Source organism: Pseudopipra pipra, chromosome 3 (genome assembly GCF_036250125.1).
Source record: "Pseudopipra pipra isolate bDixPip1 chromosome 3, bDixPip1.hap1, whole genome shotgun sequence".
Classification (NCBI taxonomy): Eukaryota; Metazoa; Chordata; class Aves; order Passeriformes; family Pipridae; genus Pseudopipra; species Pseudopipra pipra.
In genome coordinates, this window is record NC_087551.1 from 5327011 (window position 1) to 5351629 (window position 24619).

The 24619-nt window shown below is 39.5% G+C and overlaps 1 protein-coding gene across 13 annotated transcripts in view; it reads left to right on the forward strand.

Annotated features, from left to right (window-relative positions):
* SLX4IP (SLX4 interacting protein) overlaps window positions 1-24619 on the forward strand; it is a 75537-nt gene that overhangs the window by 37702 nt on the left and 13216 nt on the right. For 12 of the 13 annotated variants that reach the window (XR_010428868.1, XR_010428870.1, XR_010428869.1 and 9 more), the window contains 2 exons: window positions 14622-14699; window positions 16552-16640. The exons of the other annotated variant lie outside the window; for it this stretch is intronic. Coding sequence is in view for 7 of the 12 variants with exons in the window: in XM_064647537.1 (XP_064503607.1) it covers window positions 14622-14699; window positions 16552-16640 (167 nt within the window). In the remaining 5 variants the exon portion in view is untranslated. The remainder of the gene's footprint in view (window positions 1-14621; window positions 14700-16551; window positions 16641-24619) is intronic. 13 annotated transcript variants of the gene reach the window in all.

Genomic DNA, 24619 nt, shown 5'->3' on the forward strand with positions numbered 1-24619 from the left:
AGAAAAATGACTTTTTTTTTTATTACTAGCACGGAGCATGTTATAAACTTGTCACAGAAAAAAGGGCTGGCCACAGTTTGCCACATTTCCTTAAATATATTGAGATGGATCACTACTGAACTATGGCTTCTGCAGTGAATATTGTTACATACTTACAATATCTGATCACTATACTCATAAATGGGAAACTCAATGTATGTTATATTACCAGTTTTAATTCTGAACAAATTCTTTGCTTCTCAAAATGTTTTCCATTATTGAAAAGGTATATTCCTATGGAATTCCAGTTGGTGGTTGCAGCTTTAAATGCTATTGTCAATAATAATGAGTGGTTTTAATGAAGAAAATGTGGGTTGCATACTGTATGGTTGGCTTATTATTGCAAAATTTTAGGCATATATGGGAGCCAGATTGTTATGGCACAACAGGAGGGCCTTTTCCCACCCCCAGGAACACAAAACTACATAAGCAAAAGATGCTTCTGATCACTAAAGAATTTCTAAACCCTTTTTCCCTTTCAAGTTGTAACTACATTTTATCCCTTTAAAATATTATTAACGTTTGTCAAACACAGGAACTTTCAGACCTCTGTACTTTTCTGGTTTTTAGTGAACAAATAGAATTTTCTTGTAGTGAAAGCAGAGGGACGTTACAGAAGGTGGGATCAGAATTTCTAAGACTTGTTGAGGTTTTTCTGTGTTTTCTTTTATCGAGGGATGTTTTTTATTCTTCATTTTTTAAAGTTTCCTGCCTCAGTAAGAACTAGGTTTTCCAAACCAATGGTTTTATAAGGTAAAACTACCAGCCACAATAACTGTTTTTATATATGCAGACAGATGCAACACTAATTTGTGGGTGTTTGTGAAACTTTAGGGTCTTACATTTTCTTTTATGTCATGAACTTTTCAGTAAAAATGCTGGTGTGCTGTCCCAGGGTTGTGAACTGATCTTCTGCTTGACTCTTCCCCTTGTTTCCTGAAAACTAAAAACTTAAGGATATGCATTTGAGGAGGTCATCAGTAATATCAGTGACAGTTTTAGATTAAAGATATTTGCTTTGGATGAGGCAGAATTACTGTTCCATCAGTTTTCTGCTGTTAATCTCCCCGTCATTAATTAACAATAAAGAACCAAAGGAAGAAAACAGGCTGTGATAACGAACATTCACGTTCAACTTCATTTCCAAATCCAGCTCTTCCCTCTTCTCTCAGCCTGCTTTGCTCAGGGCTGTAATTTGTAAGAAAGGAGTGCTTTGTTCAGGTCCAAGGATCAAGTTTATTCAAGTTACTCTCAAGTCTGTTCTTCCCTGGGAAGGAAATAACAGAATAGGTGGGTGTTCACTGGGCCCTCCCTCTGGGGACTGGTTCAGGTGAGCCCGTTGCCTTCCCTCAAACATCCCCAAACCTCTTGTGTTCCACCTTCCTCTCTGGGATCAGGGGTTCTCTTTGTGGAGGGCAGTGAGAGGGGTTTGTGTTTGTCACGGAGAGGTGGAGCCCAGCTCCCAGGCCAGCCTTTGCCTGGGGTTTTGGAGCATCCCAGGAAGTGTGTGTGGCTCACCGGGGGCACACACCGAAGGTGCTGCTGGGGAGGTGTTCAAGCTGCAGCTTTTGCTGCATTTGGAGGTTATTAAAACTTCTTGTGAGCTCTTCAAGCCGAATGTGGTTTCTTTTTGCTCAACAAGTCTGTGTTGAGTTTCCCTGCTGTAAAACCCCTGCTATTGTCAGGAGGTTTGTTTGTGGAGGAGGAACCTTAGGATGGCTGTTAACTGGTTATTTACTATTTTGAGTATCCCAGGCCAGCATTCCACCCCCATTTGAAGTCACATCTTTTCAGGTCAGTTTTAATGTGCACATTGCAGGATGTATTCAAAATTTAGTTGAAAGGGAATTATTGGACCTGTATTAATAAGATTTTAGACTACCTTTTATGTCAAGGCATGATGTATTAGGATTCATTTCAGAACTAGAAGCCAAGGAGATCTTATCCTTCTAGATCTGTTGAGCAGAGGAGACTTGTTAAACTGTTTTGAAGAGAAAATTTTCACCTATCACAATTTATTTTTAACATTAGTGTCTGTAATGTTATAATGTTACGTTTAATGTTAATGCTATTTAATACCACTTTTCAGTTTTGTGGCACTTAATATAAATATCCATGCAAGTTACTTGTTAATTTAGGTTTCTTTTTCATTTAAGTTACACCCACACTGCAGTGTGTGGTGGGTCTCATACTGTCTCATTAGGAAATCTGTGGGTGTTACACACAGGAGAAGAAAGAAAGAAGGAAAGAATGGAAAAATGAGAGAAAGTAGCCAAGACAAGCAAGTTCTTCCTATTCTTCCTTCTGTCTGAACAATTTCCCCACCCCTCCCAAATGGCCAGTATGAACAATTTGCCAAAGTAAGCTTTAATTTAGTCTTTGGACATAGATTTTGGTATAAACTCTCTGTTTCCTGTGTTTAATTAATGTCCAAACGTGTTTGACTTCGGTTTATTTTTATTTTTTAAGAGAAACTTAAAATGGGGAGGATTTTCACAGGTTGGATTTTGCCTGGATGGCCAAAATCATGCAAGAAGGGCTTTGGCCAGGTATGGTTTGTGGCTGCATTATTTCAAATTTCCACACAAAGTGGCTGGTTGTGCTCAGGAGCAATGAGAATGAAGAGGAGACTATAAAGAGGACTGAGTATTAAATACAGGAGAATGACAGAGGGAGAGCTGTGAAAAATAAGGAAGGACCAAGGTTTACATGGGCACAGAGGAAACAGAAAGGAGAAGTGGAAAGACAATATGGCTGGTACAAATGGTGAGGTTAGAAATGGAAGGAAGGAAGAAGGGATATTGTAAACTGACCTTCCTCCCCCTCTTGAGGGAGGAAAAAGTTAACTGTGTTTATCATACAAGTGATTTTCAGATCTATTCTCATTCCTTCCTGAGCATCCCTGTTGTTTTTCTTGGCTTGGGGGTGGAACATTTTTGCTCTGATTTCAGATCTTTTTGTTGTACAGTCTCTTCTGCAGTGAAAATAATGAGAGAGCTGTCACAGGGCACAAGGAGCTCCCAGCTTGATTTTATCTGCTTTCCCTGGGATTGTGGATATTGGTTTTTTTATATTTTTAACTTTCATTTCTAAGGGAACGGGGCTTATTGTGATCATGTTTCCTCTGTCCATCTTTTCTCCCAGTTGCTTTTTGCAAAAGTGATTGTACTTTATTAACAGGTAGAAGTCTCAAATGTTAATTTTTCAGACATTAATTTCTGACAAACTTACTAAAATGAAAAACTGAAGGAAGTACAGAGCTATTTTGAGTAGTTCAGCCTTACAAAGATCTGGAGTCAAAGTTCATGTCTTATTTAGTATAAAGAAAAATGCATAAGATGCAGTTTCATAAGAAAATACATTTCTCTTGCTTATGAAAAGATTTTTTTGGCTCCTGCAAGCGCACAAAAAATATACAATAAATCATGGTGGTAAATATTCCAAACTCTTTTGGCCTTGCATTTTAGTTTGAACATTATGATGTTTTTAAGGGAAACACCCTTTTCAGGCTGCCCCAGTTTGCTTTAGGAGTGTTCACTGTTACTGTAGGACATGAGATGTGTCAAATGTTCGTAGGGTTTGCTCCACATTTCAATCCTGTAGCAGCAAAACTGATTTATTCCCACCCTCCCTGCTGTTAACTCTCACTCCTCTGCTGGGAAACAGTGATTTGTTTGGGTTTAACCTGCATCTTTTCACCTGTCTTGCTCAAAGAGCAGCTCTCCAACAATTTGATGGGTGCAAGTAGAGGGAAGAGATAAGCCCAGGGCACTGAGGAGGAGTCTCTTAAATGACCTTTGATATTTGCAGTTGCACACTGTAATATCTGTCTCTCAAAAGAAATGTACTGCAGCTTCTCTGCAGTGCACTCACTTGTGATTTGTGGCCAAGTCCTGCAGATCTGTGTGAACTTTAAACTTACATTCATCTGTCTGTGACAACAGAGCCTCCTAGCTCTCTGAAGTATGCAGGAACTTATGCAATAACTTAGGAAAAATGTTTTAATTTTAATTACTTTTTTTCCCATTTTTTTTACCGGCAGTTAGTGGGGAATAAGGGCATCTTCTTTCACCAAAGCTTTTCTTCCTAGAAGATCAAGGTTATAATCTGACTTCTTATCCTTGTTTTTGTTCTCAAGGTAGAGGATATTTGGCAAGAACAAAAAAATCCCCCCATACTTATGTGCTGTTTGGGTGTTTTCTTTTTTGTGAGGTGTTTTTTTTTTTCCTTGCTTTAGATTGTAATACAATAGAATTGGGAAAAACTCCAAGAAGGACAGCAGAGATGATCTCAGATGAGGAAATGCAATAGAGGGAACAGTTAAGTGTGCAGGGACTCTTCAGCCTGGAAAAGTATTTTTATATAGTTAGTATTGTATTGAAAAGAAGTATACTTCATTGAAAACAACCCAAGAATTGTTTAATTTGTTGTATTCTTGTGAGAAGGAAGAATTTGATGTTGGTTTTGAAAAGAGCCTTGACCTGTAACCTTTAATTATTATCTGCCTTAATGCATTGTGTTGCTTTTTCTTGTTTCCATCTTGTTGCCATCTTTTGTCTCTTGCTTCCATATAATTTTTTTTCAGTTTATGAAAAGAAAAAAAAGTATGAAAATTACTCCTGAGTATGTGTGTGCAAAAAAACCCTGTGTTTACATGCACAAACAGCTACTATCTTACACATCTATATAACCTATAAAGGTCTTTCTTTATCATCCAAGTAGTTCTGCATAGGAATTTTGCTGTTAGTACTTGAGTTTATGCAAAGACATGTATATTTATGCAAATTTAAAGTTTATCTTTGGGGTTTTCCTTCTATAGTTAGGCAAAAAATCAGCATCCATTAATCATGTGTCTTTACAAAGGGGAATTATGGCTCAGTTTCTCGAAGCTGGCTCGAAGTTAATAGGCAATTAATCTCTATCAGTTCAAAATGAAGTTTAGGGGACTGCTTTGATTCAGGTGCTGCCAGTTAGGCAAGATGAACCCCACCTTTAATTTCTGATTTGATACTCACCTGAGAATATCAAAGTGATTCCCATCTAGGCCAAGGAACATACCTTTTGAGAGAGCCCTTGGCATCCTTGTCCCAGGTGGGAATTCAGCAATTTGGGAGTGCACATGAAGTGAATTTGAAGATCTGTCCCTAAGCACTTGCTATTCCTATTTGACTGCCTGATTCTTTGCAACATCTCTTCCTCCTGGAGATGCTCTTTCACGTGTGCTCTGTGTAGATTTTAAAGCTTCTGGAGTTCCTTGGAAGCAGGAATGCAGAGGAGATCACTGTCCAGCCTGTGGAAGTGTTTTAGCACTGGGCACAGCTGGAATAGGAAGCAGATATGTTTGTGAGTAATTTTTGAGTGCTCACTGTTTGTGATGAAGTTTTCTGATCAATAAATTTGGCTTTAATCTATCTTCTCTCATCCTCTGTGAACATGGCAGGTAGGATTTCTGCCAGAAGCATTTTAGAGATTCTGTGGTCTGCACTCAGTGCTCAAACCCCTTGTGTTGGAATGTCTCAAATCTCAGAGGAGAATTGATGTGGTCACTGTGACAGACCTGACTTTCCTCAGCTGCCTGACCTTTACAAATATGTGTGTGGGATATCTGGAACACTCTCCTGCCTGGAACATCCACACATAAATAGTGAGGGCAGTTTAGCATCATACCTGCATTCTGCTGAAGGAAAGCATTTGTGAATAATGTCTGAATCTGGGCAGACCTTTTGTGTTTGGCTAAAATTTTAATGCAGTATGAATTCACCTGTAGGGTTTCATTTTTTCAGCTTGCACATATAACACATAACTACAGTGGGTTGCATTGTTTAGGTATGTGCCAGGTCTGTCACAGAATCACAGAATATTCTGAGTTTAGAGGGACCCACAAGGATCATCAAACTCCAAATCCTGGCCCTGCACAGGACAATCCCAAAATCACACCGTGAGCCCAAGAGCATTGTCCAAACACTCCTTGAGCTCTGGCAGCCTTGGGAAAAGGGAAATATGATTTCTAAAAGAAAAGAAAAACTGTATCTATTTTCCAAAAATTAACTAGGCTTAATTGCTTCTTTTGCTTTTACTTGAACTAGAAAATAGATGGAAAAAAACTAAGGGTTGATTCTTATTTTGAACTTAAATGTCAGGTTCCTTTAAGAAAAAAAAGTGCTCTTTATTAAATGTTTCTAAAGAGAGCAATATTGTTTTGGTTAAAATGTAAGCCAGAAAGAATAGGGATTTGAAATAAAACCTAAAAGAATTATGATTTCCCTAGAAATGTTTAGAGGAATTTGCTTAATTGCAACCAGAAGTTTGACCTGGAAGTGTAACGTTTTGACCTTGTAGCTGTCTGGCTTCCTAAATGTGTTGTTTTGCTCTCTTTAAACTGTGAGAAAATCTGTTTTACACATCTTTAACCCTTGCATTCCATGGAAGTCTCAGTGTAAAAGTCCCCAAACTATCAGCAGCAAAAGAAAACAAAAATCATCATGATACTTTAAGGGGAAAAAAAAAAAAACACTCATTGCAGCTTCATGTTGAACATTGAAGTCCTTTCTATTTTCATTTTAACTGGAAGTAATTGCAGGTGTAATTTTAGTGTTAAATATGAATGGGAATTTCTTTTAAACTTTCCATCTTACACAATTATACTCTCCTTTGTTCTTTTGTTCTCAACTTTCATTCTCATATGACCAAGGTAGAAATTACAGCTTTTTAAATTGCAAACATTTTTGTGGGTTTATTCATATTTGGAAAATTTTTAGAAGACTTTACAGAAATCTGTCCAGATAGAAATGGAGGGCCAATTCCTGAAAAAAATTATGCATATTTTCTCCATGTAAGTAGTTCAGTGAGAGCAGTTCTGGATGTTTGATTCACCACTGAAGGCACCAGGTATGTTGTGGTTATTCCACACTGAGAATTTCTATGGACTACAAAGGCACAAGTGGCAGACCACAAACAACACTAAAACAGCAAAGCTTTGCAGGGCCATGCCTTAATTTATTAAAAAATTAGATAATGGCATCAAAAAATTAGTAGTGTAGCAAATAAGAAAAACTTTTACTTGAAAATAGGAGGCAAAGAGTTCAATGTCATTTTGACTGTGTGTTGTGGGCTTAGAAATTGATGTTTTCCATCAACTTCAAACAGATCAGAGGTGTTCTAATGCAGAGCAAATGACACATATTCAGGGAGAAACATCCTCCCTGGGAAATATTCACTATACAAACCCATGTCTAAGTGTCAAAACTTGCTTTAAAGAGGATAGAAAGTGGCAATCCTGTATTTGTTTACTGAATATTTCTCTTATTCTTTTAACTAAGATATTTAGCTTGTTGAAGGGTTTTTTATGTGCACACACGGGTCATAGGGTATGGGCAATGCCTCTGTTCTCTTCTATGGCATGAGACAGGATTGTGTGATTTGGTCTTTTGTATAAAAACCCTTAAATTTGATGTTTTATACTGAGAAAGGGGATGTTCTATGTACTTTTTGCCCTTGGCATCTGTTACACTGATGACAGAAATGCAGGCTGCTGACCTGTGGGATTCAGGTGGTCCCTTACAACACAGTGTTCTCAGTGAGCCAAGATGAGTGGGTTCTTTCCAAACCATTTTGCAGTCAGTCTCCAGCTCTTTGCACCACAGCCAGAGCTGAGCTGGTGGCACTGAGCAGATAATCACAGTCATGGTTGTTCTTGGTGATGTCCTCTTTGCATCAGAGCTTGTGAGAGCAGAGAGAGGTAGAGACTTACTTGGAAATAGAGCCTTTCAGCAGCTGACTTAATTGGGGACTATTTGCCAGCATTTAAAGAGAGAAAATACACAAGGCTCCATTGTGGTGACTTTCCACCTATTTGCTGTGCCCCAGAGTTTCCTTCTATTCCGAGTTGTTACGAATCTAACAAGAGTCTGTTGTGTGAAAAGACAAAACCCCACGAACTCTGGCACAAATTGCTTTATTCAGAAACCAGCATGAAAGCACTGCTTCAAGTCCACACTTGTCTCTAAGAACTGACTCTCTTTTGAAGTGTCCTCCAGATGATAGGGTAGAAGAGGAGTCATGACCATCCATGTCCACGTCGTAGCTCCACTGGGCTCTGCTAAAAGGAGTCCTCAAAAAAAAAATTAAAAATAAAAAAAAGACAGACAAGGACACTTGTGGTTACCATATATCAAGATCAGCTTTGAAGAAACCACCTTTTCATGTTCATGCCACATGTTCTGCTGAAGAACCTACTACTGACTTTTTATTCCCTCTCATTCTCTCCCGTCATGTCTCCAATGGGGCTTTTTTCACCAGGCCCAGAGGTTTTGTAGCCCTGTGACACAATACATTCCTGACACTTTTAGTGACCCTTGTTTGTGGTAGAAGATGAAAGTCATGGCAGCTGTGGGAGCTTTAGGGTTAAAACCTTTTTTCTCTCTTGCAGAATTTATTTCTTATTGCCGGGGGGGGGGTCAAAAAATAGAGTTGGAGACCTGTGAAAGGGCTGATTGACTTTATTTGAAAAGCTATCAGCATCATAGTGTTGGAACCCACAATTATGTTGTTCTAATGAACCAGTCATGTTTGGTAAATTCTGAGAGGCTCATTTCCACAGTTTAGTTGGGTTTTTGTGCTCTAAGAGACTTTGCTTTGTAGAGATTCCTGACACTTAAAATACAAAGTCCTCCATTTCAAGTATTTCGTGGCATCAAAAAGAATTCCTGGAGCTCATAGGTTTCCTCAAGGAAGAACAACAGAGACAGTTAGGCTGAAAGGACATATTTTTTGGAAGAGGGATGTGCTGTATTCTGCTTTTCCTAGTGCCCTGTGAGTCAAACTTGGGTCTGTCACAGTGTCTGTGTCTCATTCTAGGTCGAATCTGCCTTACTTTTATCACTGTGAGGAATTCAGTGATTGTTCCATTTGGGTACAGCTTTATCTGGCCAGTTTTTGGGAGATACTTGGCTTGGTGTGCAAATGTGCCATCAGGCAGTTTAACTGAGCTGCTCCATCACAGTACAGACACTTGGAAGAGACTTTGGCTTCTCCTGTGCTGCTGACTTGTCAGACAGTGTTTACCACAGGCTTTGTTTTCTCATTCTCTCTGCCTTTGGGCTGGAAACAACAGATGCCTTTCTCAGCCTTTCTCTTGGTTGTTGTGCTCATTCCAGTGGTTAAAGAAGTCCAGGCACGTGGCTTTCTCTGGAATACAGTTTATATGTTCAAAACAGGGAGGATTTCTAAATAGCTTTCAGTTCCTGTGTTAAAACCCGTCACATGCAATTAATAATGTGGTTATTGAGTCTGAGATCAACAAAAGGGTGAAATCAGATCTTGTCTCCTGTTAGAGAACAGTTGTCTGTGGTAAAGGTGCTCTGACCATCAAATCTGCTGCTCTGCATTGGTCTCCCTGGATGCAGTAGCAGGTGGTGCTGGCTTTTCCTGCTTGTGTGTTAGGAATGGCTATGGACAGACTGGGTTTTCCAGGGCTGGATCAGCCTGCCTCTCCATCCTCAAGTGTCAGTGAGGGGAAGTTGGTATTTTTCCTCCAGAGCTGGTGTGTTCTCAGGACCTCCATCAGGGGCATTTGTCATCTTGCAGCCAGATGGTCTCAGACGTGCTTTTCTTCTCCATTCTCTCCTCCAGAACAGTGATGACAGCCAGGCTAAGAAATGCCTTATCCTGGATCCAGTTTGGCCACTATAGTTCTGATTTTGCAGTGAATTCCTCACCTCTCCTGCTAGAGGAGAGCCCAACAACCCTACTCTTGGATTTCACGGAATGGCTCAGCCCAGTTTTCCTTTTAATGGCTCATATTCTCAGTGGTTTAGACTGTGTGCTGTGTCCAGCTCCCAAGGCTCTGGTAGCAGAGAGGATTCTACTGGGCTTATCCCATCCCATCCTTTCCTGATCAGACTCCTTGAAAGGTTTGTTTTCTTGTCAGGGACCTTAGTCCCTGGTAGGAACTTAATCTCATCCCCAGGTCCTTGGTGGGATGGATTTCTCCCCTATTTGTGTTGATGACTGGCCTGTGTTCGGAAGATTTAGCAGACAGAACAGCAGCACTGATACTAAAATATTATGGAAGAGTAAGGTGAAAAAAAAATCAGTAATCTGGTTTTGTCTGCTCTTGGTTTAAGCTACTGGAAGGCACCCTGGAAAAAGAGGCAAATTATATCACTGAATTTATTTGCAGGTGTAAGAGTTTGCAAGGCCAGACCCTGCAGCAATACCCACTCAATACTACACCCGAGGACTGGTTTTTGTTCATTCTTTATGTATATAAATTTGATGACCTGGATGTTTTTTCTTAGTTTTTAAAAAAAAATGTTTATGGGCTTTATTTTATGATGATCAGTACACATTTCCCTGTGTACTTTTGTTAATTGCTTTCTTTGAACTGAAGGCAGACTGGATGGAAAGAATGGATGCCATCCTGAGATGTTTCAGATGTTCTGAAACCCACTCTTTGGTGTGTATAAAACCTTGAACTGGGTGAAGATGCTTCTTGTTATTAAATATGAAGTGGATCCCAGAAAAGGCTCAGGAAGACTCAACAGCTTTTTATATCTGATGTCTTGCATCTGCTGTCCTGGTCTATACTAGACTTGGCCTTAAAATTATGTGCCAACGTTTGCTTTTGAATCTCTTCTAAAATAGAAATGGCAACCTCCTCTGGAGCACGTGGACATTTTGTTTTGGGGAAGAAAAGCTACAGGATCAACAGTAGGTTTAGAATAAAATGTTTGGGTTTTGTTTTGTTTACAAATGATCAAGACTTTTGATTTTGTGGTGAATAATTCTAAGTGGAGAAATGTGAGTGCTAAAAAGCAGTGTAATAATACGTCTGTGGAGCACTTTGAAGATGAAAAGCTCTATATACTGTAAACATTATTACTAGTATAGCCTAATCTGTGTGGAAAAATTAATCTAGCATGAGCTAAGTGTAGATTTTTTTTTTTAATGTACAATATAGTGTTTCAGAAAGTCTAATACAGCCGTGTATTTACTTTCACATGGTAACATAAGAAATTTATCCTTTTATATTTTTAATATGTGGGTTGCAATGGTTGATTTTGTTGTTACTTTCCAAATGTGGAGTCAGTCCTAATCCACTGCAACCTGTCAGAAATGTGAAACGTCTGGGCTGGGAGAGAAAATTGCTGTATTTTTAAAGAGGGTGTAAAAATCCTGTGCGATGAGAAATGGGGGCCTGGGAGAGATGGGAATGTTTGGGGGGGTCAGCCATCCTTCTCAGGCTTGTGCTGTGGCTTTGGAGAAGACTTGAGAGAACTCCAGAGCCAGGCAGGTGCCAGCCCGTGGTGGGGAGGGAACACCTGCCCGGCTGCTCCAGATCCCTCAGCGCTCTGGGGCGTTTTCCCAGGCTCCCAGAGGAATGGTCTGGAAGAGCCGTGGGAGAGGGCTTCCCACCCCTCCACGCTGCACCACAGCAGCCTCTTGGCAGCTTCTGGAAGCTCCAGTCAGCTTGGCTGGGATTCCTTTGGAAAACAAGTGCTGCTGGATAGTCTCACAGTAAAGAGCTGCTGTCTGATGTTTCCTCTTGGTGTCCTGGGACCACGAAACACAACAAACAGGGCAAATTCCTGTTCCTGCCCAAGGCAGCCCTCACAGGGGCCTGTTGCAGCTGGAACTCAACTGTGGCTTCTCTAGAACCTCCTCTGTCCAGTCATATTTTGGATTTCGGGGTCTGTTTATTTCATAGGGTTTGAGGGTTTTTGGTTGTTTTGTTGTGTTGCTGTTTTTGTTTTCCTTGTTTCTTTTTGGACCCTGAATCTGATCGTTTAGGTGCACGGTTTTGAAGTAAGAAAGAAAAAGACCTTCCACGTCACTAAATACAATTTTATTTCCTTTTCTGGTAATCTACAAATGGAGGTTTGTTGGTGTTGCATGGTGAGGGGGAAGTTAAAGATTGAGCCAACTGGGTTTGCTGAGCCCAAGATCTGTGAACTTTCTGCGCTACCAGAAGCAAAATTGTCTGTAGCTTGAGGTTCAAACTTCTGTGGTGGTGCTTAAAAGGAGTTAGTGATGGATCATTTGGTGTGTGTCAGTTGGTCCCTCCTTCCATGATATCACCAACAGCAGGTTTTGGTCCTTGCTGAGATCACACTGGCCCTGGAGCATAACCCACTCCATAAGCCAAGATTAGGATCGATGGTGGACCAGTCAGGAATGAAACTCATGCTGAGTGACTGTGTAGAAGCTTTAAAAAGCTGCAAGTTGCATGGGGTTGTTCTTGCAGGGCTTATTTTTTTATTTTTTATTTCATGAAGCAGAGTGGTTAATTGGATAATATATTTCTCCTAAGGGAAGCTGAAAGAGGATATCACTGTTTTTATTGTTTGCAGTAACTCTGACAACTTTAAAACTAGGTTTTGTGAACTCCAGCTGACTATGGATTAAATCAGGTGTCACATACAAGAGGGTTTCACAACATTTGATGAGCTTTGTGATACTTTCAAAATACAAGTATCTTGAATCCAATGCATCTGAATATTTTCTCATGGTTAGCAACAAGTAACAGCAAATCATCTGTTTGGGCCTTTTCAGCCAAGTAGTAAATATTCATGCAAACTAAAATGATTTTCTAGTGTTGGTCCCTCTGGGCTGAGCTTATTAGCTCAGGTGCAACTGCCTGTGAAGGCTTTATAAGACTTTCAGACTTGAGCTGATGCTGCAAAAATAATGTGTATGGGTGTCTTGATCTCTTAGGTAATTATTTATTTGTCAGATTTGAGGGGGGTGATCTTCCACAGAACAGTGGCTGACTCAATCAAGGGCCTTTAAGAGGAATTTGAAACTTTGCTCAGTCAATCAGATATGATTAAACACTTAACCTCTCAGAGAATACCAGGATAGCAAGAAAACTGAAGAGATATACCTGTCACTGATTCATAAAAGAATTGCCAGAGTGAAGTATGCTGCTTTTCCCTGTGAAAAGCAAAGATTCACATTTTTCCAAATTCCTCTCAAGAAAAATACATTTGGAGTATTACAGACAAATGGAGGTGGGAAGAAAAACTTTTAATGTTTACTCTCTTTTTGAAGATTTGTTTTCCAAGTTGTACTTTTAGGATTGTTACTTTTTCAGCATTCCAAGGCCACAGTGGAGGATGCTTTTATCACACTAATAACTTGTTTATATATAGGGCAAATTCTTTGCTTTGACTTAGCAGTGTTAAAGAATTGTAGATGCCAAACTGGAAATAGCTAAAAGTAATTTTCCTTAATTGTTCTCATAAATATACAGTTAATAAAGCTGATGGATTCCATCCAAATTTTTCTCTAGTGCTCATCATTTTCGAGGGATGGTTCAACTTGTCACGTCTTGACTTGATCTCTAAAGGGAAGTCAAATTTTGGGTGTCTTCCTGAGGGGAAGGGAAAAAAGATGGCTGATAAATTTCAAAGGGATTGATTGTGATCAATAACTGTGGTTCTTAATGAGGGGTGATGCTGAAAACAGCACTCCAACGGGAGCTCCAGACCCTGCAGTAGAGGATGTGCATTTTGAGGCTTATACTTAAATTGAGACCTGCTTGGCACTTGCTCAGTAGAGATTGAGCCTGGAACAAGCTTGCTTTCTTTTTAAATGGTTAGGTTAGAAGAACAGCAGTAGCACTTAATATTCTGCTTTTTGTGTGGTAGTCACACCAAGGGCAGCTGCCTGCCTTAGAAGCAGCAATAATTTAAGTCTTGTAAACCCCATCCAAGTTAAGGGAAACACCTCTAACCCTCTTTTGCACTTTCCTTTCGATGAGGTGCACAGAGAGAAGGGGAGGACGAGTCCCAGTTGCCGGTTTTTTCCCCTTTCAGCGGGAGTCAGGTTGCTAAATACCTTGATGAATCAAGTGCTAACTGATTTACCCAGGGTCAGTTGGGAATTTAAGTGGAACAAAAGTAAAAGCTGAATTTCCTCAGCCACAGTCCGATAGTCTCTCCTCTGTAACATAATCCTTTCTGCCCTTTCCTTACGCTCCTGGTGCCCAAGGATTTCTGTCATTCTTGGGAACAGAAGCTGAGGAAGCCTCTGTGGAGCTTACAGGTATCTGCTGCATCAGCCAGGCCAGCCCTGTCCACTTGGAGATACTGAGGGCTTCAGATATCTGCATTTCTCACCTAATTCAGTGGAGCTGCAGATAATTAAGCCCTTCCATGTCTGGGTTTTTTTAGAGCTTTGAGTTTGTCACCTTCCTCCAGAAGGCAGTTGAGTAAATGGGCATCTGTAATACTGGTGTAGAATAGGTATGAAAACAGGATAGTGGCCGTGACACCAGGCTGTTAAGCAGATGACAACTCTGATAATTCATTGACTTAAATTTATTTATGTGGTTGGATTCCAGAACTCGATGGTTAATAGTTTCTGTAGATTTTTGCCTTGTATCAGACATTATTTTTTTGAGACTCCAGTATGAGAATTCAGCAGTTTTTTTAAAATCATTCCATTAAAGTTACGTTTTCCTTTGTGTTCTTGAGCTGCTGCTTTCTCTCAATCCTGTCTTAGCAGATGTGCAACACTGTGAGACCAGGATGCCCAAGATACCCTTATACTTAATATTACCCCTTTGCTTTGTGTTGCAGCCAACAGTCTCCACATCACTGCCTACTTCATGAAGAGATGGGTTAATCTCCGTTGTGCTTTAGGGAAACGTTATCGTGGTAAGAAATCGCTTTCTTACAGAGTTACTTAGAATTTTGTATTCCTGGGAGGAAGAAAGAGAGCATAAACTAATACTTCATGATATTTTGGGTCTACTTAATCAAAATCCAGGGTTTTTTTTCAGAGAACATTTCCTAAAAACAACAGCAACAAAAAAGGGAAGTGTTTCTTAAGATAAGCTGGATTTTTTTTTTTGATTCCATTTCAGATCTGTTGTATGCCTTGCCCCAGGGTAATCAGCTCAACCACACCAAATTCTGTGAATGGGATGAGACTCAGCATTTTCCTGAGTCTCTGCAGGGTGAATCAAGCAGAGGTTGCAGCATGAATCACTTCATTAGTGCTGGAGTGTCTTGTGACATCAGTGGTGCAGTACAAGTGGATGCAAGAAAGGCTCTTGTTCACCTCAGAGCTATAAAATCTCTGTGTAGGTGATGTCATTGGACCAGATTTTTTTCCATGTTTTCTCAAGCCAGGATGCTCTGTAAGGAAGTGATATCAGTCCTGTCCTGCCAACAGCAGTGCAAAGGAGCTAAAACCATCCTTGCCCTTTGTGTTGACCCTTTTGTGTTAAAAGAAAGCAAAATACATTAAGTGTCCTTAAAAATATTGAATACTCGAGTGGATGATTTTAAATGATTTCTTGTTTTTATAGGAATTCATTATATTCATAAATGTTTAAATCAGTCTTCAACTAGTTGTTTTCTAAGTCCATATTGGTTGAAAAGATTGGAGTGTTGACTTTAAATAATTCATCTATTCTTGTGTTAGAGTAGAATAGCAGAGTGTCTGCATTGGAATATCTGCATTGTTTGCTGTGTATTAAATTTGAACTGTTTTAAAGCATCAATGAATACCCAAAGATACTTTCATTTTGTTAGCCAGCAGGTGAGATTGTTGTAAAATGTAACAACAGAAATGTCTAACTGGAATGAACTTGCCCTACTCTTCAGTCCTACCAAAAAAATCTATGAGATCAACCTCATGGTTTTTTTCTGCAAGCCTTGTTTCTTTCTTGGCCGACAAGATAGGGTGTTTTGGCTTGGGTTTGAAATATAACAAACTTTCAAAATTATGAACTCGCTTTGTATGAAAACAAAACAAAAACCAGCAACCAAAATAAAAAAAGCAGAGCTGAAAATATAGAATCTGAAGATGTTAATCTGGAAACAGTTTCCCATGTCAGACAGCAAAATACCCAGCTGTGCTCTTCCCATGGCATTGCCAGGTATTGAATAAAGCTTTGCCTCCTCGGTTGGAATCTGAGAACCCTTCAATTGCTAATTCTTTGTAAATAGAAACTTTGTTGTGTTCAGAACAAACCGTGTGATCCCGAGGAAAACACCTAATTTGGTGATAGTTCCCTAATTTGTTTAATGGCTTCGAAGATCTCTGCAGTCAGAGTGTGGAAGCTGGAGCTGGGATGCCAAGTCCTGACTGAATATGTTGTGCTGTGTTACAAAAACAATTTACAGCTTTTGTGATGAAAACACACATCACCAGAACAGAAAGAAAACCATCATTAAACTGTTTGTCTGTTGATTCTGCCTGTTTTTTCTGTTCAGAGGTGCAGGTGGACTAATTTGCAGCTTTGACTGTCCTCTTGGGAACTCAGTTTGCTCTTCTTATTGATTTTTTTTTTAATGGTTTAAAAAAACAAAATGAAAGAGGGGCTGGCATGTTGAAGAGAGCAGGTAAAAAGCTAAAGGGGTGCATGAAATGAGTTAATGTGCAATTAAAAAATATAAATAATTTTGTTTACTAAAGTAACATGTCTATATGATGTCATTGTGTGTGGTTTTGAAAGTGATTATCATTTCTGTAATCTTCTTTTCCATTCTTTTTGTGTAGAGCTGCGTGTGTTTCCAGAGAAATTTATAGTTTGTGTCAGTAAACTTGACTTTGATCCAAGTGCTTGGACAGGTGAAAATGATGTATTGGTACGTACAGAACGATTCTGTAAATTTTCTGTTTTGTTTTTTTTTATAGGGATAAGATGATTGTTTATATATATATGTATTTATTCACCTATTTGTGACTGTCATCTTAGAACCAGAAAGCCACATCAACAGTTGGGCCAGATTATTCAAGAGGACAACCTGCAGTGAGCCTAAGGCAGAGAAAAATTGGAATTTTTGAAAGCTTTACCTTAGAAAGGTTTATTTTTTTTTATAAGGCTCAGAGATGTATTTAGAAAGCTAAGTGATTTAGGTATAATATTAGCACCTTGATTTAAGGATCTTTTTTTTTTTTTTCCTTTGTACTTTGTCCTGGCAATATTTTACTCTCCAGAATTCTAATGAAGTGGTTTGTAATGTCCATGGGTTTCTTGTATGTTTTCTTAGCACTTGTTCTGCAGAACAACTCGAGCGGATCAGTGCTGGCCCTGCTGGGAGCAAAAATCCCCAAACATTTATGGAGGAAAAGGCACTGGTGTGTGGTTAAATACCATAAACAATTCTCCTTAAATATTTCATCCTGCAGGCTTTGGCAGGGTCAAAGGCTCGGGAATGTTATGCTGCAGTTAAGTGCTGGCTGTGGCAGGAGTGCTCCCATGGACCCAGGTGCTGCTCCTGGGGCTCACACCGAGGGTCACAGTTACACCCTGAGCTCTGGCTGTGCTTTAGGAGTTGATCTGACTTGTATTAAAGTATAGCTGACCCTTGGGGAAAAAAAAAGGGTTTATTCTACTCATTCTACTTATTCTACTCATTCAACTTCATTTTTTTCGAACACCAGGGTGTTGGTATTTCTAACACTAAATGCAGATTTTATTGTCTTGATTCCTAGATTGGTACATATCCTTCCATGCCAAAGAATCCAGTGTTTTTCACACTCTCAGAAAAGAATTATCTACTTGCTCTAGAAGTGTTTTGCTATTTTGAAAAGTGTTACTTTTTCAGTATTGTCTTGAAAACTATTTAATGCTTGAAGTAGGAAATCCTGTCTCTGCATTTTGACTGAGAAATAATTATGGGGTTTTTTTTCTTTCTCAGGTATCTCCTATGAGATATCCAATTCCCCCATTTGGTATTTTTAATCTTTCCATAAAATAAAAGCTGAGGAGTTTTCTTTAATTTCTTTGATGTGATTTTGTGTAGGAAGGAGAAGGAGAATGAAAAATATGATGTGCTTTAGCTTTACTATTTCAAAACTTGTCGTTTAAAAAATCAGCTTTAAGACTTTTATATTAAAAAAAAAATAAATCTCTTAGTGGGATCATAACCTAATCAATGATAAAGTCTGGGAGTTTGCTTTACTTGCAGATGCAGTATGTGTGCACAGACCTGGCTGGGACGGTCAGTGCAGTGTGTTGGGAGGAGGGAGTAAGATAAAATTATCCCTAAGCCTCTTCCCTGATTTGAAGAACCTGATAAGTAAGATGGGAACAGCCCCTCAGCAAATGTTTGGGAGGATCTGGTTGATTCTTACCACTCTTCCTTGAAGGGTCCACTCCAGACTGTTCTGTAGGTCCAGAATTCCTGCAGCATGGTGGGACCAAATTTGTCATATACCCCTGTTCAGTTCTTTGCCAAACTGGAGGAGTGGTGGATTGCCACTGAGAGGCAGTTTCAAGTTTTTGGCTCTCCAGAAGTAAAGGCAAAGGATCTGCACTTTGTGTGTGTGCTCTTCCAAGTGCAGTTTGCAGTGAGTAGGCTGGAACTCCAAACTCTGCACTCCCAAAGACCACCCAGCAGACCTGTCCGCTGATCCATTCCAGCCTATTCTGTCATGGGCTAAAAATGAGGCTGTGCTTTGTTTTCTTCTCTATGTTGTTTGGGTTTGAATAATGTCACAGTGTTGGATGCAAGTTCTTTTAAATGTTTAATCAGCTCACACTCTTGCTTTTGAAGGCCAGTTCTATTCTATAAAAGCAGTTAACTGTACATTAACAGGGACTTTGTCACTTTTTTGTGTTGCCCAATGTCAGTGCAGGTGACTTCCTCAAGACTTAACAATTATTTATGTTTTTAGACTTTAGGCTGTTCTGTGGCATGGGTCAAGCTTTCATTCCTGAGCTGTGTTAAGTCAAGCTCAATGCTCCACTTTCCCATTACTTGAAACCAGTTTTATGTCAGCCTGAGACACTGACCACAACTGTCTTCCTTCACCTGTCTTCAGCCCTTTATTCTTTGCTTTTTCACTGCTTTTTAGGCTATTCTCTGAAACAGACTGTGCTTAAACCATAAGCTGCAGGGGATGTAGCCAGCTATGAAATGTAATTTTTATGTCTTGCACCGTAGGAAAGATCATAATTAGATTGCTTTTGAGATATTCACGAGCACAAACCTCAGCATCAGTTGCTGAGAGAAGCGATTTGAATCCTTCTGTGATGCCTCCTGTAAGACTAAGGTTAAGGTAGATTAGACAGTCTCTGTCAAATTAGCTTTGAGCATAAACTAATAAAATATTTGAGAGCACTTCTAAGCAGCAGAGCTGAAATAAAGTCAAAGAAAATCTATTGATATGTAATTTTCCAGAATCTATTTATAAATGGGCGTATCTGGGGTTATATTTAAAAATCAGACTGCAGGCAGTAATAAGCATTTTGGAAGGAGGGAAATTCTCTATTAAAGAAACAATATGGCAAGTTATTGAAATTACATAAGCAAATTGGAAGTCTCAAGGAAAAGATGGAAGAATAGGCTGGCTGATTAATGCTGGGTTTAAACATAAACCCATTGTTACCTGTTTTACCAAACTGTGCTTGTAATCTTGAATAGTTTTATCTTGAGAAAGAAGACAGTTTTGGGAACATGGCACAAGAGGAAACCCAGGGAAATATATAAGAGCTCTGGAGAGTTTAGTCATCTTTGTCAATGACGACATTTTCTCGAGGATTATTATGTAGAGAGCTAAAATGGAAAATTGGAAATGGGTTATCTGGAGAAACAGTGGAAATGGAAATGGGTGGAATGGCTTATGAGCATTTGAAAATGTGCTAACAATGGAGTATTCATTGATAACCACATTGGCTTTATAGCAGAGTCTATGAGAGGAAGCACTAAAGGGAAAGCATGAAGGAGGTTTAACTAAAGATGAGATGAAATGGAAATTTGAAATTACCATTCATGTGAAATCAGAAAAGAAAGGGGGGAGTAGGAGATCCTGTCTTTATTAAAGAGATCTCAATGTTTCCACTGAGCCTTGTTAAGTTGCAGAGAATACAATACAAAAATAAAGATTCTTTTCCAACAGAATATTGCTCTTAAAAAACCCAAACTAAACCAAACAAAAAACCCCACGTAGGTACACAAGGAAAAGAAAATTGCTAAAGATGTGCCCAATGCCTTTTAAATGCCCAGGAGAGAAAAAAAAGAAAAATAAAAGAGAAAATGTTCTTCATACATGTCTGATTTTATAAACTGTGTCATTGTAATGTACTTCAGGAGCATTGGACAATTCTCTTTCTTAAAACTTTGAATACCATAAATGACAGGATTTTCTGGGGGGTTGATTATGCTGGTAAGAGGCTTCTGGTTCTTTCATGAAAACATGAACTCTTAACTGTAATTAACAGGAGACTTGTAACACTGGAGTTCATGCTGCTGGAATAGTGTGGCTATTGGAAGGTAAAATGAAAGCTCTTTGTCAGATAGCAGCAATTTGTAAAGATTAGTACAAGACTTTATGTGGAATTTAGTTATCTTAAATACTTTAAAGACTTATTGTGAAGTGATATCAGATTGGGTAGGGGAAGAAGGAAATGCTGTGCAACAGAATTGCACAATTCACACTGGAAGTACTAATCTTGGCATGGAACTGTGTGTGTGTCTCTAAAATATCACAGTGAAGCTGCTGTAGTGGTGGGCTACTACTGAAAAGGTCAGTCCACATCCCCTCCAGTTCCAGCTCCATATTCCTTTCCTTTCTGGTTACAATGGACCAAGTGACTCTTCAGTGGAGAATGAATTAGTTCATTGACTGGGTCTAGCAGAAAATTATTTATTTGTGCAGTTCCTCTGGTTTTTATTGGAGGATTAGTTTTCCATCTTGTCACTTCAGTGAACCAACTCATCCTGTACCCACACAGCTGCCAATTGTGATGCAAAAAAATGTTGGAGGAGCACACAGAGAGGATTTGGATGAGGGGAGCACAGGACCATCACTTTAGGTAGCAGCTGGTAGTCACCCTGGTTTGGAAAAAACATCCACAACACACATTAATGTTACACTTGTTGTAATATTTGTCTTGTTGCTGGTCTTTTTATGTCATTATCCTTTTAACTTTTATAAGTGTTTCCTTGTGATTTCAGATAATATTCTGAGTTCTTTTCAGTCATTATAGGAAACACAGAGGAAAACAGTATTAAGCTGTAGTTTGGTAACTATAAACAGGGTTTATTCCATTTTTTGAAAAGGTAGAGAGGGGAAACTGCACATGAACTCTACCCAAATACCACAGAGTGGAACAGGCAAAGAATTGGTTTGGTGAGTTTTCACTTTTGACACTTCAAACTTCTGTCATGTTTTTTTTTACTCATCCCTCATGTTCTACTCAAGCTGCTGCAAGACTGATGATAGTGAAACATGCAGTCCCTCCTGCCTTCTCTCCTCTTCCCCAGGCATTCTTGTCCTCAGTGTCTGTCAGTACTGGCAGGTGTGGGGAAATAGGTTAATAGGTTCATTCACTAATCCCTCTGAAAACAAGGGGAGTTTTGTTTGGGTTTTTTTGCTGTTGTTTGCCTGGCTCGCTTTCAGCCGGTCCCTGCGGTGTTGATCCCTTCGGTGTTGATCCTTGGCAGGACCATGTGCTGGGTAAGGGTGAGACTTCCCTTTCACTGTCAGTGTAGCTTTGAATTATCTTGAATCACCAGGCTGCTCTCTTTGAGAAACTGCACCTCAAAGTAATGATCCTGAACTCTTCCACTCGCTCATAAAGAAGCTACAGCAGCTTTACAGTATTCCCTTTTGTCCCAGCTGTCTGCCTCTCCTTGGAGATTACCACTCCTGCAGCAGGCTTTGCCAAAAGGGCTGTGTGCCTGCATCTCATCTTGCTGTGTGTCACAGTCCTGTGGATTCATGCACACCAAACTTCCCTGGATTTTAAGCTGGTGCCCTGAATTCAGGTGGGAGCAGCTGGGGCATGTGTGTGCTCCCTCTGCCAACTGTGCAGCGGGGCAGGAACCTCCTGCAGAAGGGGAGGGAGGATACCTGAGAGTGGTGATGCTGTGAATTGCCTCAGTGAGATTTGTCTGAACTTGCCTGAGTTTCTTCTTATAGCTTCCAAACTGATGTATTTTCTGCATGGCAGAAGTCTAAGGGCTGTCTGCTGTTTGCTGTGCTAATGAGCCAGAGAAGTGGACAGATGATGGAATGAAGTCTGACACAATTATTTCAATTAGCCAAGGCTGGAGAAGGCTGTGGAGAGTTTCAGAGAAACCTCCCAGAGCTGGGTAGAGGGGCATTAGGGCTGTAAATGAAAATCATCTGTTGATAAATGCACAGTATTCCTACTGAAAAGAGCAATTGCAGTGCTCAACAACTGCTGAGTGAATTAACTGTGTGATCACAGGGAAAAAGGCCAAGATATTGCTGCAAGGAATTGATTTGCAAACCTTTGTTCTGTAGCATTATTTATTGGAAAAGCAGACAGAATATTAGAGTATATATGGAATGAAATAAAAAGTAATACTCATTGTCTTAAAGCCAACAAGTAAGTGGAATACATCTTCAATAAAAGATTATGTACCTCATTATGCAAAATCCAGGTGAAGGAGAGCAGGAATACAGATGGTCCTTGTAGCTGCAGTATAAAAGATTAAGCACATGAAATGATTTCCATATGAAGCAATCTTCAAAAAGCAGGGACAAATTGAGTAATCTTTGCCTGATTTTGGTAGTTGCTGCTTATATGAGTGCTCCAGTTGATTTAAATGCAACTACTTAGCTGCGTTCACAAGGCCTCATTTGTCAAAGCCTTGTGGTTATTTAAGATATTATCATCTGTCATCATCCTTCCACCTCCCTCATTTTCCTCCCCCCTCTCAGTCTCTTGCTGTCACAGCTTTAAGCTGGTGGTTCATGTGGATTTGAGCTGATTCTGTGCTTTGCACTGAGTGATGCTCCTTCCCCTGCAGACTTGGAGAGGACAGAGGGGCAGGGGCAAGGCTGGCAGGGATGGTGTTTAAAGCTGCAGTGAGCTAAAGGGTTTATTTAGCTGTACTGCATCTGCAAGACTGTGATGGCTGTAGGACTTGGAAAGGTTTAAAATACTCCAGGCTTTGATAATAATTCATTATGTTCCTGTTGAACAAAGAATATTCGAGAGAATTTTTTTTTAATTGTTTTAAAGAGCAATCTGTTCCTCAACCTTCAGCAGAAACCTCTTAGAACTAAGAGGAAGGTCATAACTTGACTAACTAGGAAGCTGAAATATATGATGGTAAGGTTTATGGCAGGATTTTTGAACATTTGTAGTGATTTAAGTTATTTGGAGGGACAGATCACCTCAGAAATCTTGAGGGTCTTTGGGGTAGTGGTGGTAGTGGTGTTTGTTTTGGAAACCAAGTTAAAACATTAAATTATTGAACATTATTTGTCTCCTGAGCTGTGCAGTTCTGCCTGTTTTATCTATTTTGCTTCTGTATAACCAGCAAGATCAAGAGCATTAGTTATTCATTCTAAGACCTGTGTTATTGCACACTGTCATTGCATAAAAAGATATTTGTTTTTAAAATTTGTACATTTTTTCCAGATTTTTTTTCTGTCAGTAATGAAGTTTGAAATATATGAATCATGTTCCTGTGTACATCATGTACTCTAGGTAGTATTCTCTTATGTCATATAACCCTTATGTCATATAACCCTTACTATATCTGGAAAGGCAAATGCAAAGTTCAATTCAGTTAAGTTGCCTGCCTATGAGACATTGATTTTCTTTTAAAAAAATAAAATTGCACCATTAATATGCTTTAGATTTCTCTTCAGTGTCACTGAGAGAAGTTATTTTGGTTGAAAAGCTGTTGTCTGTTCCTCCGTTTCTTATCAGGGGACACTTTCTCTGAAGATAGAATCTGAGTCTTGTAGCATCAGCATATAAAATCAGAATGATTAATAGCTCAATTACTTAACATTAATTTTAGCACTTCTTGCCTTCAAGCAAATGCACACAGCATGTGTCACGTGCTCCTTGGTATGTAAATAAATTGGTTGTTTCGGGAGCACCCTCTGTGCCTTTAGAAAGTGGGATGGGTGTTTTTGCTCTCTGTGATACAGATAGGTCTGATTTTTTAAAAAGGCCCCCCCTGCAGCTTTAGGTTTTGTGGAGTATCAGATTTTGTTTGTTCTATGCCATTTACAGCAGGAATTTTTCTATCTTCTATTCTCTTGCAACTGCTCAAATGCAAATCTAGAGAACTCTGAATTTCTTACATTCAGGGTAGTGTGGGATTCCTGCTGTATGTAATACACAATTAAAATCTGAACCAAATACTTCAAAAGGAAGGAGGCATTTTCCTCATAGAAGTCACATGCTTTGAGCTAATCTGATGATGCTTTGGGGACCTTTGGAATGTTTGGAGTTGCCAGGACTTATGTATCAAGTGAGAAACTTGGGTTCACACCTTGGAGGTTGAGAAAGTGGAATGTGTATCACAGGGGCTTGTAACAGATGGGGCCAACCCTTGGACTAAACAGTGCAGACAAGCAAAAACTTAATTAAAATGAAATCTGGTAGAGGATAATGAGGACTGCACGGATCCAGGAGTTTGATTTTGCTTTCTATGCTAGGCCATGGGTAAGCTGAATAGTTCTGCTCCTCCAGAGAAATGCAGTTTGCTCTGCTTGTTACATTCTTTTCAAGATTGAAATTGGAGAATTTTTGAAAACCACCAGCATTCCTTAAAAATACCTATTTCAAAGAAAAAAAACTAAGTACTCCAGTGTGTAACATGGAATGATCCTTCATGGTTTTTAC